This window comes from Daucus carota, chromosome 3, assembly GCF_001625215.2.
Source record: "Daucus carota subsp. sativus chromosome 3, DH1 v3.0, whole genome shotgun sequence".
In the NCBI taxonomy this organism is placed as follows: Eukaryota; Viridiplantae; Streptophyta; class Magnoliopsida; order Apiales; family Apiaceae; genus Daucus; species Daucus carota.
In genome coordinates, this window is record NC_030383.2 from 8,235,854 (window position 1) to 8,256,538 (window position 20,685).

The window sequence follows — 20,685 nt, forward strand, 5'->3', positions numbered from 1 at the left end:
TTTTTTTTGAAACCAACAAAAAATATTTTTTAAAATGTACATCACATATTGCTTCGAATGTGTTGGTATGGCATCCTTGTTGCATGAAGCATTTGCTTGCTGCAGAATGCTATCCTTAATTCTCCACTTTCTCTCTCATTTACATACGGCTAAAATACATTTTTACCACTGAGATATGTCTCGGTGGACACACCAACCATCAAGTTTTTAAAAAATACGGTTCAGCCATGCAAGTATGCTGTTATGTATGTTTTGGCCATAACCGAGCGGAAAACAAGAAACCGGGGGTGAGTGGAGCGCACTTGCGGTTCCCTGCAAATGTAAGAAGTAGATGGCGTTGTTCTTGTTTGCTCTTGGAAAGCAGCGAGGCAAAGCCCCTTGCATGCCATCTACATAATTGATTTGACTTTAACTTAATAAACAACCCCTATAAATAATTATAACTTCCTTATTTGTAGCATTAAAATTTATATATGAAAATAAATAATACAGTAATATTTAATTTATTAATATAGTTTTTAAAAAATATTTAATTTATTAAAATAGTTTTTATTAAAATAGGTTGTGATTATTCGGAACAAATAAATGATATTCCTTCTGTCCTAAAATAAGTGTAACTTTGACTTTTTGCAAGTAATTTTAGATGTAAAAAAAACATACTTCTATGCTTTATTTTTTATATTTTCTTTCTGAATAAAAATATAGATGTTAACCTTTTATTCAGAAAAAAATAAAAAATAATATGTCGAACTATATTTTTTGTGCACCTTAAATTACGTGAAAAAGTCAAAATGACATTTATTTTGGGATAGAGGGAGTAACAAACATATTCGGGAATTAGTCGGAATATGATTAGTGGGGTAGTAGTCGAAATATATGAAAATAAATAATAATATTTAATTTATTAAAATATTTTTAAAAAATATGTTGTGATCATTCAGAACATATAATTAGTGATACCAAACATATTAAAAAAAATCGGAATAATTTTTTTATAAATAAGCAGCCATGCATGCAATTCGTTCAAACTGCAAAAAGAGCTGAAAAGGCTCCCAGTTTCCGTTTCTTTTCCGGCGCTCGGTTTCATTTGTTTTGGTGGTACTAAAGAGTAAAGACTCTTCTCTTAATGAATGTCCTGACTTAAACGAAAAAAAATATTAGCCATCAAATTTTGATTTCTCAATGCATATAGATATAGTGATAGTTTGGTATATAAAAGATTATTTATTATTTTTGATAATATTATGTTAATTATAGTCGATAAATAATTTATAAAATTTATCTATAAGTTAATGGATAATTTGATAAATTAACTTTTAAGGTTAAAATATTGATTTTATTTAAATATTTATATATTTTCAAATATATAAGGATTAGTGAAGGGGTATACGTATATATTAATATTTAAACTGTTTCAAATTTATACATAAAGATAATATATTAAATATAAGTAAATCAATAAGTGATTAAAAAAATTTATTTTCGGAATATAATAAAATTTAATTTATTTACGAATTTTAAAAATTTATGTTGTAATTAATTATAAATAAATAATATAAAATATATTCAGAAATTAGTCGGTTAGTGGGAATAATAAACTTAGATAATAACATAAAAATTACTTGTATCTTCTTTAGTCGGAAAGGATGAGGCATGAGCATCAAGCTGTTGTACCGAGCAGGCGAACATTGTTATCAGCTGTTGCCTGTTAGCAAGTTTTAACACAAGACATGCTGGACAACAGTAAAATATACAAGGAGAAAAGCACAGGTGAAGTGGTCCCACTCATGGTTCACCAACCACTCACTCTCTTTCAAAGCAGTTGTACTACACTCACCTCCGGTTTTCTGCTTTCCGCTCGGTTATGGTGGTGCTGTTCAATTTTACGTACTTGCATGGTCGAACCGTATTTTTTGAAACCATGATGGTCGTTGTGTCCATCAAGACATATCTCAATGGCAAAAATGTATTTTAGCCTTTACATACAGAAAAGCAGTCTAACATTTTGCAGATGAAAAGATGGCTCAGTTTCCCAGGAATTAACATGTTCTATCTCAATCTGTCACTTAACTTACAGGGAAAATTCATTGTACCTAAATTCACATTTGTAGCCTAATTTTCTTCTGACATGTGCTTTACTTGAAGTTATTCAGCCTTGTTTCCAAGTTAAAACTGATGACAAAGTACTGAACTCGTGCAACCTTTTTACTTGTCAAACTGATCTGATTAACTAGCAAGTGCATGTTATGTTTCCAGTCATTTTTTACAATCTAAAAACACGTAGTTTTGAGGGTCTTCTGCAATTGCTTAACTATATCTTTCAAATCTATCTATATATATTATAGCAGAACAGGTACATGTCAAACCTAAATCCTGAGCAAATAAATTACCTCACCCCTAAGCAAATTATTAAACAGGTATTATTACAAACCTATCCAAGCCTCGGTTTCCGGTCTAACTCCCGACCAGACCAAATATATTGCTCCAAACCGTATTTTGAGTTAAAATATAATTCTTAGCCTAGGTTTTAGTCGAATTGCAGTATATGCTCCAAACAAGCTGCGCTCAATCCTCATCGCCGCCTGCTCCGGACTGTGCCTCATCTGACGATAGCCTCCGAACTCCGGTTTAGATCTCTGTGCTTTGTAATTCGAAATATTTTGGCAATACTCAAGGTAATGTCTCTCATTGGGTTCCCGTCTGATGATTTTGATTCCTTTTCAATTCAGAGTAAGAGTTCTTGCTTTCAGTTTATCCTTGAGTTTGAGTGTGTATAGTATACGAGGTAGTTTCTGGTGCTTGTATTAGCACCTAGAATATCAATCATAAACCGATTCCAATTTTATAGAAAATCCTAATAATGACCTGTTGATTTGGGATTGGCGTATATCTAAACTCTTGAGCCTGTTCTCTGAAAAGGGGGATGAGTATTTTCGGTCTGATAATTTTGATTACTATTTCCTGTTCAGGCTTGCAATTTTCTGCTTCATTGATAAGTGGTATTTATACACACTTATAGGCCTTCATTTCCACTTAAATTGGTTGGTTATACTTAAGTGTTTAGTGTCTTTTGATGTGTTTTTAGTGTTTTTCTGTGCAGGTCACGAGTTGAGGTGATGAAGTGATTTTCTCTCATTTTAGGTTGTTTTTGGTGCATTAATTGCAAGAATAGAGAATTGTGGATTCATCACGACTTGGGATTTTGTGGGTACATCTTCTACAAACCCTCACGAGAACACACTCGTCCACTAGAGCTGTCTAGGGGTTTAAAGGGCTTGTTGCATGTGCTAAATGCAACCGTGATCACCTACGGAAGTGGTACTAGAGCGAGGAAGGGCATGCACGCGAGAACGAGCTGAAAACGAAGAAACGGACTGCCAGTGGCAGACACTAGCGCGCCCGCGCTAGTGTCTAGCGCGCCCGCGCTAGTCCAAAGTCAGGAAGCGCGCCTGCGCCTGATTAGCGCGGCCGCGCCCAGCCGAATTGTTCCGGGCCGATTTTTGAAGCTTTTCTGAGGGAATTGAGCAGCGGTCGAGGCCCGGTTGACTTGGTCAATGTATTTTATTTTCTCATGTGTAAAACCCTAGCCTCCAAGTAGTTTTAAAAAAAGAACAATATCATAGTTTAGTTTTTTGTAATCAAGCACATTATCAGTTTTGTAGTGGATCGTTCTTCGCGAGGAAGTGACAGTTTCGAGCGAGATCGTGAACATCAATTCTGTAACGTTGTGTTCTTTATTATTAATTCAAGCACTTTTATTCCGCTTAATTCTCGTATTTTATTTATCATGTTTTCATTAAAACCCATGATGTCGATTAGTTCGATTATGAACTAACCGCCTTCATGGGATTCTAATGGATTTATCGATGTAGTCTAGTAACGAATATTAATTGATTGATTATGTGACGTACGTTGATTTCTTTGCATGAGCCGTGCTTATTCTTCTTAGGAGCGTAGCTAACTTCTAAGTTGTTTGTTAATTCTTTCTGAAGCGAGAGTGGATGATTGAATTTAGAACTATGCCATGTAAACATAGGATTATGTGAATGAAGCATAATTTGTGGTAGACTTGAACTATTTTTATCACCCTGTGTAATCACGATAGACGACTTGCTATTAAACCTATCTGCTTACACTACCGCTATAGAGATATAGGGTCTGAGCTTTGTTGGTGTCCATGAGATCTCTATCTTAATTGTGGATTTTGATTGGTATGATATGTGTGCAACGAGAGTTGGCATGTATTACTTTCGTGTTGTCTGATTAGGATCAACAGTCGCATGTTAATCAGTAATTTCAATTCTAGATGAATTCGATAATGAAGTTAGAATCCCATGTGTTTTCCTATTCTGATTTTGATTAGTAAATTTAGTTATTAGTATAAAAGAACACATCCTTGTTAATTGTCTTAGCAGTGAAAATTACTCATACATTGTTGCATAGGTGCGTATTCTTAATTCACCAGTCTCTGTGGGAACGAACAAATATATTACTTGTGATCACGTGCGCTTGCGTGTAGATTTTTGCGAACAAGTTTTTGGCGCCGCTGCCGGGGACTCGGTGTTAATTAATTAGTTTATGTACTTGTCATCAGTGTGCATTAAAATTCACTGACTAGGATTCTATTCTCTTCTCACTTTTCTTTTCTTTTCTTTATTTCAGGTACTTGGGTCGCGTTTATGCTAACACTTCTAAAGCTCGTAAGGAAGCAATTGATTCATCTTCTTCTTCTGATTCTGAAACAATGGATTATGCAAGGACAGCAGTTGGTGAGGCGTCACATGAATTTTCTCGTTTGAAAATCAATGATAATCAGGCTGACACAATTGAGCCAGCGATATCAGCCAGGGGTATTCGAATTAAGCCATCAATCATTCTCAGGCTGCAGGATACTATTCAATTTGGGAGGTCTGTTCTTGAGGACCCAAACCTGCATCTAAGGAAATTCGAGGAATTCAGTATTGCATTGGATTTCAATATCGGACCTAAGGATCTGGTGAAGCTGAGACTCTTTCCATTCACGCTACGTGATGTGGCACGATCGTGGTTTCTCTCTCTCTCGGCAAGCACTACTAATAGCTGGAACAAGTTGGAGAAAATATTCTTTACCAGGTTTTATCCTCTAATTAAAGTATCAGCTATCAGAAACAGCGAAAGTAAATTCTCTCAATTCTCGGGAGAATATCTTTGTTTAGCTTGGGACCGGTTCAAGAAGATTCTCGAAAATCTCAATGAAGATGGCATGCCTCCTGGAATGGCAATTCATTATTTCTACAGGGGTCTTAATGGTCAATGTAGAGCAGTGTTAGACGTGGCAGCTGGAGGAAATCTGTGGAGCAAGAGCTTCGATGATGCTTACGAACTGATAGAAAACCTGGCTGCTGCTGAGCACAGAGACCTAAAGTGGAAAATTCCAAAAGAGAAAGAATCAGAGGATGATGAAGCGGTCGAAGTCACTCAGGAACTTCAGATGACTAATTGGCACAGAATTAGAGCTCACTCCGACTCAATTCCTAATGCATGTGGAGACACTTGTCCTCTACTTTCTACCAGTGCGAGTAGCCAATCTGTAATTCAATCACCTGCTGATTCAACATTGAATGAAGCACAATACCGAAGGATAATCCGGCGTATTGACGCGGTTGAAGAACGAATCGGTCGCTTTGCTGATATATTAACGGACTCTCTTGCTGAAGCATTCTTAGCACTAGATGTTAATGTTACTTGGAATTCGTTTGGTTATGGAACGAGGTATCCTCCACAGGATACTTCATCGGAATCGGATTAATTCTGGACTTCACGTCGAGCTAACGACGTTAAACAAGCGCTTCGTGGGAGGCAACCCGCGCATTGGAACCATGTTGTACCGTTGTAAACCTCAAAAACGCATAAAACGAGAAAATTCGGCCCTGGGTGGCAGACACTAGCGCGCCCGCGCTAGTGTCCAGCGCGCCCGCGCTAGTGTCCAGCGCGCCCGCGCTAAGTTGCTCAGCGCGCCCGCGCTGCACTTAGCGCGCCCGCGCTACTGTCTGCCCAGAAGCCCGATTTTCTCCCAAAAATATTTTCTTTTCAGTTTTTAAAAGCCCACAATCCTAATTTTGCATGCCTAGCCCGAAATATATCCTCAATAACCCTAACTCATCTCTCAAAATCCTATATAAACACAAAACCCATCTCTAATTCCTATTCTAATTCTATAAACCCTACTTATATATATACACATCCATACACACAACCACCATCAAATCTCTCAAACCCACTACACACAAATCTCTTGCAACTTTCGATCTCTATCAATGGCACCCAAAAGAGCCCGAAGATCACAAGGACCAAGCACCCAAGCCCCTACATCTAGCGATTCTTCCTCGATGGGTGAGGTTGAATTCACCTCCGATGTTGCACGAACCGAGTTTCAACGGCTTATGAATAAGTCGATAGTCAAGGAGAGGGGATTCTTACCCACAGCTGAAGATGGGGATCTCTTAAGCATGATTCAAGAAAGGGGATGGGAGTCTTTTTGCGAGGCTCCGGAGGCGGTTCCCTTGGACATTATTCGCGAGTTCTATGCTAATGCCAAGGAGAATCGCGATGGTTTCACGGTGGTGCGAGGAACCCGTGTGGAGTATAGTGCGGAGGCGATCCGTAGAGTGATTGGGGGGCGTGCCAAGCGCCGTAATGAAGAAGATTGGGTTGTAGAGAGGATTGGGCGTGCCAAACGCCGGTTTGATGAGGATCCGATTGATCTTGATAGGTTGGTGTATGATATGTGTGTGCCGGATACGAATTGGAAGATGACGGCACCTCCTTTGCCGGCACATGTTTCTTTTCCGGCAGCCGCTTTGAACCGGTATGCGAAGGCGTGGAACGCCTTCATCTGTGCTAACATCATGCCATCTTCACATGGGCATGAGGTGACGGTGGATAGAGCTATTCTGCTCTTTGGGATTGTCTCGGACAAGTATATTGATCTGGGACATGTGATTCATCAGGGGATTCTGAGGTTCTTACAAGGAGGAACCACTGGTGCCATTCCGTACGGCACAATTGTTACGAAGCTCTGTCGATCAAGCGGTGTTCGTTGGCCAGCCAACGAGCAATTACAGTTGCCAGCAGCACCTATTGATCATTCGGCGATCAGCCGGATGACGGAGTGGGAAGGAGGAGTTCCCCACCCTCGAGGCCTCGGGTACATATATGATGAGATGCCAGGGGGACGCTCAGGGTTCATTAGGAGGGAGCGGACTAGAGCTTCTGGAGCTGGTACTTCTCAGACGGAGAGGAGCTCCGAACCGATGGGAGATGTTCATTATCGCCGACTAGCGAGACGGATGGACACTATGCATGACATCCACCAGAGGTTTGCATTTGACTTGACACAAGCTCTGGGTAATGCTTTCCAGGCACAGGGGGTCACAGTTCAGTGGCCAGTATTCGGAGTAGGGATGCAGTATCCTCCACCTGATTCACCTCCAGCAGAGGAAGGGGAGGAGTCGGACTCGGAGTAGGTATGTGGGTGCTCTAGCCTTTTTACCGCTTTCAATGGGGACATTGAAAATTTTAAGTTTGGGGGTGGTAATCTAAGGAAGAGCATATTATTGTAATTTTGTTTATTATTGCATGTGTTAGTTAGTTCATGTAGTTCACGTTTATTTTATTTTGCTTTGATTATTTCTCACGTTTTTTTTTTTATTTTTCTCACGTTTTTTCTATTTTTCTCATTTTTTTATTTTAAATGTTTAGTGGTAATTGTTGTAGTTAGTATCACGAGCATTTGCATGAATTATGAAGTTAAGCCAAGTTAATTGCCTATGATGAGTTATGTGTGTAGTTCTTGATTAGTAATTTCAATTGCAATGCTAGGTTAGTACTTGGAAATTGCTTGTGTTGGAAATTGTAATTCACGAATGTTCTTGAGATAGGATTTAGACGAAATTCCATGAATTCTAGGATTGAATTGAGCACCCTTCAGCTTAGGTCTGTAAATCTTAAGTTTGGGGGAACTGAGGAGTAGATATACCTTTCTAGGAAAAAAAAAATAGTAGTAAATAAATTCACAAAAAAATAAGTGGTAGAATTAACTAGGTTGAGCTCATTAGTACTCGAGTAATTAAGTCTGAGGGGACTTTGTGCCTAGCAACCTAAAGCCCTTCGTGGTTTGGGATTGTTGACCCAACGCTCACTACATGGGTACTAGTGCATAAATCTTTAGGGATCTCAACCATTGCACGGTTAAATAAACCACTAGAATAAAGTGAATAATTGGTGTGTGAAATCTTGTGGTGTTCGTAACGCACTTACACTGCGAAGCGCTCTGACCTTAGACCGAGCAATGAATCACCAATAATAAAAAGGAAAAAAAAATAGTGAATAAAATAGAAGGGTGTGGACATTCTTTGGGACCTTGACTTTTAGTTAGACTTGAGTGACGGGGTGTTAGTTTTAAACGTTTACGATTCTTGATTGGGATTCTGTGGTAGTAGTTTTTGTCTTGTCTCAATAAAAGAGCATGCTTGCACACACTGGCACTCCACACTTGTAAATAGAAGAGTAATTGACTTAGTAGCGAGAGAAGTGAAATTCGAGAACATTAGCACAATCTGAGGTATTATAATTGGCAAGGCAATTACTTCATAGTTCACTCATTCATCACGTAGTTGCATTCATGCATTGCATTGTATTATTGTATAGTGTCGTTGACGCTTGAGGACAAGCATCAGTTTAAGTTTGGGGGTGTGATAAGTGGTATTTATACACACTTATAGGCCTTCATTTCCACTTAAATTGGTTGGTTGTACTTAAGTGTTTAGTGTCTTTTGATGCGTTTATAGTGTTTTTCTGTGCAGGTCACGAGTTGAGGTGATGAAGTGATTTTCTCTCATTTTAGGTTGTTTTTGGTGCATTAATTGCAAGAATAGAGAATTGTGGATTCATCACGACTTGGGATTTTGTGGGTACATCTTCTACAAACCCTCACGAGAACACACTCGTCCACTAGAGCTGTCTAGGGGTTTAAAGGGCTTGTTGCATGTGCTAAATGCAACCGTGATCACCTACGGAAGTGGTACTAGAGCGAGGAAGGGCATGCACGCGAGAACGAGCTGAAAACGAAGAAACGGACTGCCAGTGGCAGACACTAGCGCGCCCGCGCTAGTGTCTAGCGCGCCCGCGCTAGTCCAAAGTCAGGAAGCGCGCCTGCGCCTGATTAGCGCGGCCGCGCCCAGCCGAATTGTTCCGGGCCGATTTTTGAAGCTTTTCTGAGGGAATTGAGCAGCGGTCGAGGCCCGGTTGACTTGGTCAATGTATTTTATTTTCTCATGTGTAAAACCCTAGCCTCCAAGTAGTTTTAAAAAAAGAACAATATCATAGTTTAGTTTTTTGTAATCAAGCACATTATCAGTTTTGTAGTGGATCGTTCTTCGCGAGGAAGTGACAGTTTCGAGCGAGATCGTGAACATCAATTCTGTAACGTTGTGTTCTTTATTATTAATTCAAGCACTTTTATTCCGCTTAATTCTCGTATTTTATTTATCATGTTTTCATTAAAACCCATGATGTCGATTAGTTCGATTATGAACTAACCGCCTTCATGGGATTCTAATGGATTTATCGATGTAGTCTAGTAACGAATATTAATTGATTGATTATGTGACGTACGTTGATTTCTTTGCATGAGCCGTGCTTATTCTTCTTAGGAGCGTAGCTAACTTCTAAGTTGTTTGTTAATTCTTTCTGAAGCGAGAGTGGATGATTGAATTTAGAACTATGCCATGTAAACATAGGATTATGTGAATGAAGCATAATTTGTGGTAGACTTGAACTATTTTTATCACCCTGTGTAATCACGATAGACGACTTGCTATTAAACCTATCTGCTTACACTACCGCTATAGAGATATAGGGTCTGAGCTTTGTTGGTGTCCATGAGATCTCTGTCTTAATTGTGGATTTTGATTGGTATGATATGTGTGCAACGAGAGTTGGCATGTATTACTTTCGTGTTGTCTGATTAGGATCAACAGTCGCATGTTAATCAGTAATTTCAATTCTAGATGAATTCGATAATGAAGTTAGAATCCCATGTGTTTTCCTATTCTGATTTTGATTAGTAAATTTAGTTATTAGTATAAAAGAACACATCCTTGTTAATTGTCTTAGCAGTGAAAATTACTCATACATTGTTGCATAGGTGCGTATTCTTAATTCACCAGTCTCTGTGGGAACGAACAAATATATTACTTGTGATCACGTGCGCTTGCGTGTAGATTTTTGCGAACATTCATCTAATCGATTGATAATATTAATATTGTGCCAAATCAGTATATCAAGGTCATGGATAGCACGTTCAATTTTGGTAGCCCTTTTTAATTTCTAGAGACAAACAAGTATTGATGCATTTATAAAATGATTTTATTCACTGCGTCCTAAATCTTGATGATCTGTGGGCTACTGAATGAGCTCTTACAATAGGAAAGAGTATGCATGTGAAATCAATATACATATTTAGTTTTGGTGTCTCGTGAAATAGAGTAATAGACGCCTACAAAGAAAAAACTCGGTTCCGCTCCTATACACCATTCTATATATAATTTAAGTTTATTGTTAATGCTTGAAAATGAGATAAAGGAAGCTATGATAATAATCAGGAATTATAAACTCTCGAAAATAAAAATATGGATATCTTGATGGTGAAGAAGCTCTGCAATAAGGAAAAGTGGAACCAAAACCATATGCTTTGTGTAAGTTAAAATACTGCATCTACTGATTTATCATATTGCACCAGTCATGAGTCATCACTCTGTATGATATAGTTTTAGTATAAAATATAAAAACATCCCAAAGTATAGGTATCACATGTTTTTTATGTTATGCCTTATTCACACTGTATCTTCTTGGGCAACAAATAACCATTCTGTAGCAGTGGAGATATGAATGTCTTCATACCTAAAATTTTACTAATTTTCTTTTCTATAAAAAAGTACAGGTTTGCGATACTGTTTTGCTTGATTTGAAAAGATCTCATTTAAGGTTAATCACGATCGTAGTGCGAATTGATAGAGAAGAACTGCAAAATCTTTGTATCGCGCAGATTAATGAATGCCTATTTTAAAATTTAGGTCTTCATCACTTAATTCATGAGAATTTGACTTAATATTTTCTCTATAAATCGCATGTCGCAGTTTGTCATATTCAAATTAAATAAATTATAACTGGTGAAAACTTTGCAAGATATTATATATTACAAAGTACCAGAAAAATGTTGATAGTTGGGTTGTGGTGCATACAAACTCACCCCTCAGATAATGTCACCCTGTATATGTTATAATAAATGCGTAAACTCACGCTCTTCGCGCTATATGTGTAGGTAGTGATCCTAACATCTTCAAAAAAATAAAATTGCCATATAGATTGTTTTTATGTTTTAGTATAACTTTTTGGGTCATGTTCGAGAGAGAACCATTATAGAGAGAACCATAGAACCCTTACCTTATAAGGCAGGGTTCTGCAGCAGAACTTGAGTTAGCGTTCTAGAGTAGAACTTCACATGCAAAAATTTTCAATATCTATGTATCAGATTTTAAAATTATTTTTGAACACACAAAACGATGAAAAATCATGAAAAAAAACATGTATTTAGATTTAGATCCTAAAAATCTATTTAAAGTTTAGGGTTCCGCAGCAGAACCTTAGTGGTTCCATGGTTCTATTTTAAGGACCGGTTCTCTCTTGAGCGCGACCCTAACTTTTTTTATAAATGATATAGTATAATATATTCGATTGTTGAATTTTTTATTGATAGGTAACATGGATCAAGGACTCATCGACCTTGCACAAATTTTTTTTAAAAAAATAGACGCACGGTGATAAATCAGGTGAGCCACTTCTTTAAACTCCATTTCACATGATACGGTATAAAGTATTATGGGAATTATTTCTTATATATCATCTAATACCACACCAAGGTATTGTTTATGGTGATTCACAAGTAATAAATCAAACATCTGGTTTACTAATTCACACATACAATTGTGAGGTCTAGAAGGTAAAATGTCATTTGTTGTGATTATGGATTTTATGGAGGTCAGGGATCGAGAATGTATTGGAATTCGTAGAGGACTTTTACTGGAAGGAGTGATTCGTTTGCTACTCTGTTGGGAAATGCAAGAGGACAGAAGAAGAATGGAGGCGATGATCCGAATCAGTTTAGTCCTGGTCTTTTAGATCCGCATGCTTTCAATACTGAGCTTATTCCTGAGGCTGGTTAGTGCTTTTCGCAGTCGTATGCTTGTTGCATTTGGCTTTATAGATCTTATTTTATCATAATTGTCGATTAGAGTCTAGGTCATTATTTCTATTTAGATTTAAGGATGTGGTAGGTAGCAGGTAGGTTATAGATTATGTCTGTTTAATGTAAGTCGAGTGAAGTAGTGTATTGCTATGCAGGAATCGATACAGTGTGTAGCGTATATTTTTATCGCTGCACTACCTCCTTCTTATGGTGTATATTTCTTGACATATGAATTTGTTCAGGAGCAGCTTCATCCAGGATGCCGAAAAAGTGGCCAATAAACCTGCAAAACAATGCTTATGGCAGGAGGTCTTGCTGGATGTGCTGCTAGCTTCTAGATGTTAAAACCTGGCTTCAAGGTCAGTCTCCGTCTCTCCACTAATGTGGTTAAAAAGATATAATCCATCTCCAAGGAAAATTTAATTTTTGACAACAAAATTCTGAACTAAAATTTGAAGAGTTCTTTATCCAGATAACTTTACCATTAGCTAAAAAGGAATTCAAAAAAGAGGTATGTTCGGCTATAATTATAGAGCAATAACAAACAGGCAGACATGGATGTGAAGTACTTTGAGTAACAGACCCAGTAGCATCCTTTTTAGTACATCTACTTCCTTTAGTGATATAATAAAAAAATTGGTTAGAATTTTAGACCACCTTTATATTCAAGGCCAAGAGATCCCGTAGATTCTACACACTCAAGTCCTGTTATTGAATTAGGATTGCTTGCTTACGTTGCTTTGTAAGATAAAATTAGGCCTTCTACTGTTTTGAGTCGACGAGGCAGTCTACGATGCATGTTTGAAAAAATGATTCTATCCATTTATCTCAAAATGTATAGAGTAACTATACTATCACAAAGATAGTGTTATAGCTTATACGTTCAAAGTAGCTACATTTAGTGCAAGCTATTAAGTATCCTTACTATTGCTTCTGAGAATCATTACTAAAGACAAACCATATTGCAGGACTATGTGGTCACACTCCACCTGGAAATGGACAGAGTCAGAGAGCAACAACAAAAACAAAGGGAATTGTTTTAAGAATCAACATGGCCTGAGTTTAAAGGTATGCGACAAAATGTTACTGGAGATTAGTTTTTACATTACTGTAATTATTTAAGAGTACTGGCTCCAAAATATCAGATTAATAGAATAATAGTTTAGTACAAATGACGTTCTAATTTACTCTGTTGTTTTTATCAAATATTTTCTCAGGATAAGACATTTAAAATGAGGATCTTTAAAAGTTTCTTGTTTCTGAAACAATGTTCTGTTGTATTTACTAATTCCTCCATGTTCTATAAGATTGGTCACCTAATTTAAGATATTTATAAGATTGCAAGTTCCTGGTTAACATTGTATGGAAGGCATATTTGGTTCTGCTTGCAGTTGGACATTCATTTTCTGTTGTCTTACATTTCAACCAACTTACTAATTTGGCACATTTTATACAATGACTTTGATATGGGTGTCACTCTTATACTTCACAATTCCCAGTTGCTTAAATCACAGAGATGTTTGATATTTTTTTTGTTAGAAATGGGAGTACCTCAGATTCTTTAAATTACAAAAGCCTGGGGATTGACACATAATGTTTGGTATAAGCCGACACAGGTCAATAACGTCCGAAGAAAGATACTATTCAAGTGTTTTCCCTAGGTAATTAATATAAAAATCGTAGCAAGAGGAATAACACTTTCAAATTCCACACATGCGCTGTTAGAGTTCGATATTACAAGTTTATTCATGTCCAGAGGAACTGCTTATAGTTTATACGAGTACATACTTGCTCACAACTCATGCAATTGAGATGATAGAATGCTGCTTTTGGTTCAGCTCCACCTTATTATACTCAATACATGATGCACCTACAAAGGATGAACCACACATTTAACTTCATATATAAATTGCAATGGGGCAGGGTACTTCATCCTCTTCCCGCACCAACTCAGTTCAGAGGCTGTGGGGTTAGATTTTTTACACAATTTACAATCCAACATGGGCCAAACACAATTTGATTTAACAACAATCTAACCTAGCAGTCTGTGCCTTGCACGGGCTTTTATGCTATATATATATTAAAGAAGAACCACGAGCAAAAATTGCCAAGAAATTGAATGTGAATTTACATATAAACCCATCAAACACATACAATTACAAACATGCCATACCTTAATCCCTGTGCCATACTTTTTAACCCATTTTACACCACCACGAAACCTGATCAAAAAGAGCACCATCGAGGAGACATGTGTGTGATTATCAGGCGAACTAAGTTCAATTCTTCGTGTTATCGGTCAGGTTTTCCCCTCACATCAGAAAGTTTGGGTTAGATCGAAGTCTTTGTTGGATACCTGTCAAGGAAAGTTGGTTGACATAATGACATGATTTGATTGATAAATGTCAAGGTTTTAGTTGAATATTGTTTATGTCTGTCATACTATGTTTACTTGATTTGTCATTTTGGCGTTGTATTCTTTACAGCTTTACTCTTTCAAACAGGAATTCTGGTGGTCGAAGGAGCAGAAAAAATGTATGGATCACAATTTGTGAATACTATACCTGGTTAATTATAATGATAGATCAGTAAATAAAACATGTATAATGATCAAAAAGTCTAATTTACATTCAAATGCAGAGCTCAGAGTCATCGGGGACATTGGGTGGACGGCAATGGAAGAAGAGGCATCATAAAGTTACCTCCCAGGGACAATTAATCTCAAGACAGAGGTTTGTTCACTGAATAGCATACGTACTCGTGTGTATTGATTGAGTTTTTTCCTTCCGTTTTTTTTGTTGCTAATTGAATGCTTTTAAATTTCAAAAATGATGATTCTATTATTGGCGTTAGCACTTAATAGTATATAATATTCTACCAGTATGTCTTATCTATTGATTGCAGATCGCTTGGTAAATCACCCTTTTAGCATTATTGTACACCAGAATTGATCTGTTTTAGATGACATCTAACGGGATATATAGACTTGGTAGTGGAAGAATTAGAGTTTCTTTTGGAAATTTGGATTATGCTTCACGGAATGGAAGTGAGAATCCTTAAGGATGGAAATTTAAAGTTTAAACCTAAATTTGGAGAAAATGGAGCTTGTACCATTTCTGTTGTGTGCTTGAAATTAGCGGCCGCCGGCCGGGGTTAAAGATTAACCCTATTGAACATTGAATTATAGACGTGCCAACTGCCATGATCACCTCGCTGTGTAATTACTTTTTACTAGGCTCTAACCTCTGTTATACAGCCTTCTCTCCACTCTATCGTGCAGCCTCAGATGAAAAGAAGTGACCAATTAAGATCAATTCTGCACCAACTCTTATTTTGGTCATTTGATCCTGGAGAGGGAGACATAATTTGATCATGGGGAAGACATAATTTTCTTTTACAAATGTCACTCTCTTTGTGGTGGAAACCAGCACAGCTAATATTAATGAGCAGCATCGTTCCTCCTGTGATATAACCCATTTTATACAGGGGGTTGCCAAGAAGCCCATAGGGTTACTGCATGTGAAGGTTGTACGTACAGAGAAGCTTCTGAAGATGCACTTGCTGAGTGCCATCTGATCCTTATCTGAAACTTAGTCTAAGTGGTGAAAGACTTCCCGCTAAAAAGACCTCCATTAAGATGAACAATTTGAACCCAGGGTGGAACGCGGACTTTAAGCTTACCGAAAAGGATCCTCAGACCTAGGTCATCCGGATACATGTCTAGGACTAGGAAAAGGTTTTTTTATCAAATATTTGATCAAATATAATTCTGTCTAATCAAGTAAAATTATATAGTTGATACCATAATGCTTAATGCGTATTGTTATTTTATTTATTGAACACATAGAATTTTAATATCATAATCCCAAGTTCCTAACTAGAATTGCGAACGGGCTTTGTTTTCAAAGGGCTCCATTGTCTAGAACCTAAATCTTGAACCAATTATTATGAATCTATGATGGTGATCATAGTCATTATGAATAAAGATGCTCTTGTAACTTATATCAGAAACTTGATGTACTTTTAATTATAAAGGTTTGCTCAGGATATGCTATTTGGTGAAGCGGACTTCATTTACCAATATGAATCCGGATTCTGAATAAGATATATCTTTCAATCTGATTGCTAGGTTGGGCGACATGACAAGCTCGATATGCAACTTATCCCGTTGAAGCTACTTGTGCCGCACGAGAGAAAGGAATTTGCAGTGAATCTGCTTAAGAACATAAATCCTAAGGACACTCGTGACAGAAAACAGAGGGGGTAAATTATGTTAGACCTAACCTTTGTACCTTTTAAAGAAGATTATGAAAGAAGCCGCTCTGTTGTTCTACAACATTCTATGAAAAATAGTTCAATAAAACGGTCCGAGTCCAGGTCCAGTCATGTGTACAGAGCAGGTTTACTTTTTGTTACCGTCGTAGGTGCAAAAGATGTCAAGGGGAATATTTCTTTGTGATGCAATGTTACTAATATAGTTCATGTATTTTATCTTTTGCAGATAATGGTAAAGGAATTTGCAATGAATCTGCTTAAGAACATAAATCCTAAGGACACTCGTGACAGAAAACAGAGGGGGTAAATTATGTTAGACCTAACCTTTGTACCTTTTAAAGAAGATTATGAAAAAAACCGCTCTGTTGTTCTACAACATTCTATGAAAAATAGTTCAATAAAACGGTCCGAGTCCAGGTCCAGTCATGTGTACAGAGCAGGTTTACTTTTTGTTACCGTCGTAGGTGCAAAAGATGTCAAGGGGAATATTTCTTTGTGATGCAATGTTACTAATATAGTTCATGTATTTTATCTTTTGCAGATAATGGTACAGCTAGCTGTCTATGTTCTTTTGTGAATCACATAAACTTGATTTAGTGATTTAGTCTAGAATTGTTTCAAATAAAAATCACATGTCAGTGATACATGGATGTAGAGTCAGGGGTTTGTAAAGTATATTACTTTGTGGGTTGGAGAGTGTCATACTGAATTTTTATTTAATTATTTGTATCATAGATATACATTAAAATTTCAATTAGCTTTTTATTTTTTAAAATTTCCTATTCATATTGAAAGTTTCAACCATTTTTCTGTCTTTTCTTTTTGAGTAATATATATTAGTGTAAAAATTGAATTTAAATAGAGGCCCGTGCAAGGCTTTTATGCTAGTTATTATCTAAACCTGCAACCAGTTGTCCCGATGATTCGTAAAACAAAGCAGACATTCAAAGGAGCTCTAAGAATGATAGTGGTCATCTAAAAGTTTCATCATCAATTTGACTGCAGGGATGGGGAAAGACAATTGTAGTGGGAGTGGACAAGCCAGGGGCAATGTTCAGCTTCACATCTTTTGAAGTTCTTCATAATGGAAAAACCCTCATGGGTTCGCTATTTGGAAATCTGAAGCCTAAATCCGACATTCAAATGCTGCTAAAACGCTACATGGACAAGGTAATCTAGTAACGGAAAGAGCTCTGTATCAGATATTTTTTGTTTCCTCGAGAATCTGCTCTAATTGTTTGAAAACCTTCAGGAGCTGGAGTTGGATAAGTTTGTAACTCATGAAGTGAGTCTGGAAGACATTAACAAAGCTTTTGAGTTACTAACAGAGGGAAAGAGCCTTAGATGTGTCATTTGGATGGACAAATAATCAACTTACCGGCGGACAATATTCTGTACCTGATCGGATCTGCCAACATCTTAACCTCCTCTTGGCTCTTGCCTCTTGGAAAATTATTCCAGTAAGGCCAAAAGAATAATCACTAGCACCGGATAAATTAACTTATTCACGACAGAAGCAATAATATGTAATGATTGTCCTTAAAAAAAAAAAGAATCTAATGATTGTGATTAGCGATTTAATGAATTGTATTTTATTTTGATTTGACGCCGATTCTAAATAAAATATCGTAGAGTTGACGAGAGTCTTTAGAATTTAACCACTAAGGAAAATGCTTCAAAAACTTATTGATTTTGGTGAGATTTCAAATATCTTAATATAGACTAAATAATCCCACAAAATACATCATTTTTTGAAATCTAAAAAAATGTATCAGCATTTGAATATCATGGATTCTAACGGATTTTAAACAATCCCAATTGAATACTATCGGATTTTTAAGTATATTTTAAAAGTTCTAATTAAATACCACCAAAATTTGTAGTATAATCTAAAATCTCAATTGAATACCCCACTATTCTGATAAATTTTAAAATCTGAATTGAATTCCCTCGAATTTTATGAATAATCTTTTTTTAAAAATTCCAATTGAATACACCCTCTTCAGAGCAGCGAGAGCAATGCATCGGGCGCGTTTTGGTAAAGCTTTTATTTTTTGCTTTTGCACTTATAAGCTAAAAGAAGCTTAGTTATATCGTGGGGCCGTTTGGCTGAGTTTAAAAAAAGTGACTTATTGCTTAAAATAAAGAAGTGGATTAAAAGTGAGAAGTTGGTTTGGACTTATAAGCTATTATAAGTGTTTGGATACCATGACTTATAAGATTTTAAGTGTTTGGATAACTTAACTTATAAGTTGGTATAGTTTTGTAATTTTATAATATAATAGTAATTTGTTTTTTTTAAAAATAAATTATAATAATATAAGACCTTTTATTATTAATACATGACACATTTTACCAATACAAAATTTTAAATTCTGCATTAAAATAAAAAATTAATAACTAAATAATATTATAATAAATATAAGGTTTATTATGCATCGAATTAATTAGCTTGTACATGAGATTTTATGTGATATATGGTCACAGTGCACGTTCATTTACTAAATCCAGCTTCAACCGAGCATACTTCTGTCGCGGGAACAGGAAGCATGGAAAGAAGCAAGAAGCTGAGGCTCAGAAGAAGCTACCTTTTGTAGCTTTTTCTGGAAGCTCTTTTCACCATAATTAAGTACTTCAATCAATTGGCCAAACACTCTCTCCCTCTCCCTCTCCCTCTCTCTCTCCCTCTCCCTCTCTCTCCCATATCTCTCCCTCTCTCCCTCTCCTATCTCTCTCTCCCTCGTTTAAAAATTCTTTTTTCTTGGCTGGACTCGCTATAATAGTTCGAATGCAAGACTACAAGTAAATCGAGCAGGAACCGGCAAATTGAGTTTGTCCCCCGCAACCATCTAAACTTGTACTAAAGCTAAAGGTCAAATCTGTGCTCTGTTTAAATAGGCTATTGGTTCAAAGTAACTAGGGTTTTTCGAAGCGAGATTGTGTTATCCTCGCCGTCATCAGCTGATTTGGGATCTTCGATTTGGACTTTCCGGCGCGATGGGTACCACGACATCTTCGATCAGAGCCTACTGATTTCAACCACTTTGCTTGTATCATTTGTTCATCACGTTTTTAATTTTCCCTATTTTTGCACTTATGACATATACCAGCTTCATTTGGTATGTAATCTCTTGTCTCTATTCTGTTGATCAACCCTTTATTCTTTTATCATATCATTATGTTCCTTTCTTTTTAAGTGATTCAGAATATTGTTGTTTATATTGTTTGTAAGAAAATTGAAATCTTGTTTCTTTTTAATTGGTTTTTTACTGTCCGTGTGAATTAGGTTTTTGATTTATCATTTAGATGTGATTTATATTTTTGATTTGTTATAAATCACAATATGTTAGAACTATGTAACATCTTGGTCGGTGGTGGTGCTGGTGGTGTAGCGGTGGTTGTTCCGGCGGCTGAATCCGTTACGTTTTTGAATCCATAATTATTATGAATTTGATTTTTAGGCAATAATTCTTTTTTTAAATTGGAGTGTCTTTAATTACGGATCCGTTTTGTTGACTATTTATTATTGGACTCTATTAGCATCAATTTGAATAGTTACATTTTAAATTGTGATTGTGATTGGATAGATACTTGTTATGAATATTCAATACCATTTATGAGAGTCATTAAGAATGACTTTATTGTGCCTTTAATGGCTTTATTGTGCCTTTGATGGTTTTTTGTTCCACTTATGGATGCCATTTTTATGGCTTTGTTTACCATTTTGTAGATCATTATATTTCATATATTTAATTACATTTTAAACTTTGTTTTTATTGCTAACTTAAATTTTAATTTTCATGTGTCTAACCAAAGGATTATCCTTTGGTTAGAAATTAATTAATATTTTTATATTATTTGATTTTCTATCTATTTTTGTTATATAAAATCTTTTGTTTATATATATGCGTGATTTTCTTGTATATTGATTTATGTTTTGTTTGATTTGTTTTTTTTCAGGATACTTTGGAAGCGAGCTGTTACGGGACTTATGGGTTTTTCTTTTCTAATTCATTTAAGCTTTATTGTCTAAGCGTCAGGAGTTATGCTTGCATGACTTTTGGTTAGATGATAAACTTTCTTGAAAGAAAGAAATCCCGGATGCGGTTTATTGTATTTCGATA

At 36.4% G+C, this 20,685-nt stretch overlaps 1 protein-coding gene across 1 annotated transcript in view; it reads left to right on the top strand.

Annotated features, from left to right (window-relative positions):
• The window catches only part of LOC108214324 (alcohol dehydrogenase-like 7), a 38,646-nt gene extending 20,675 nt beyond the window's left edge, over nt 1-17,971 (top strand). The window contains exons 8-9 of the mRNA XM_064090751.1: nt 17,567-17,731; nt 17,814-17,971. Of these exons, the coding sequence (XP_063946821.1) occupies nt 17,567-17,731; nt 17,814-17,930 (282 nt within the window). The 3' untranslated portion in view covers nt 17,931-17,971. The remainder of the gene's footprint in view (nt 1-17,566; nt 17,732-17,813) is intronic.
• Nucleotides 17,972-20,685: the final 2,714 nt, after the last annotated feature.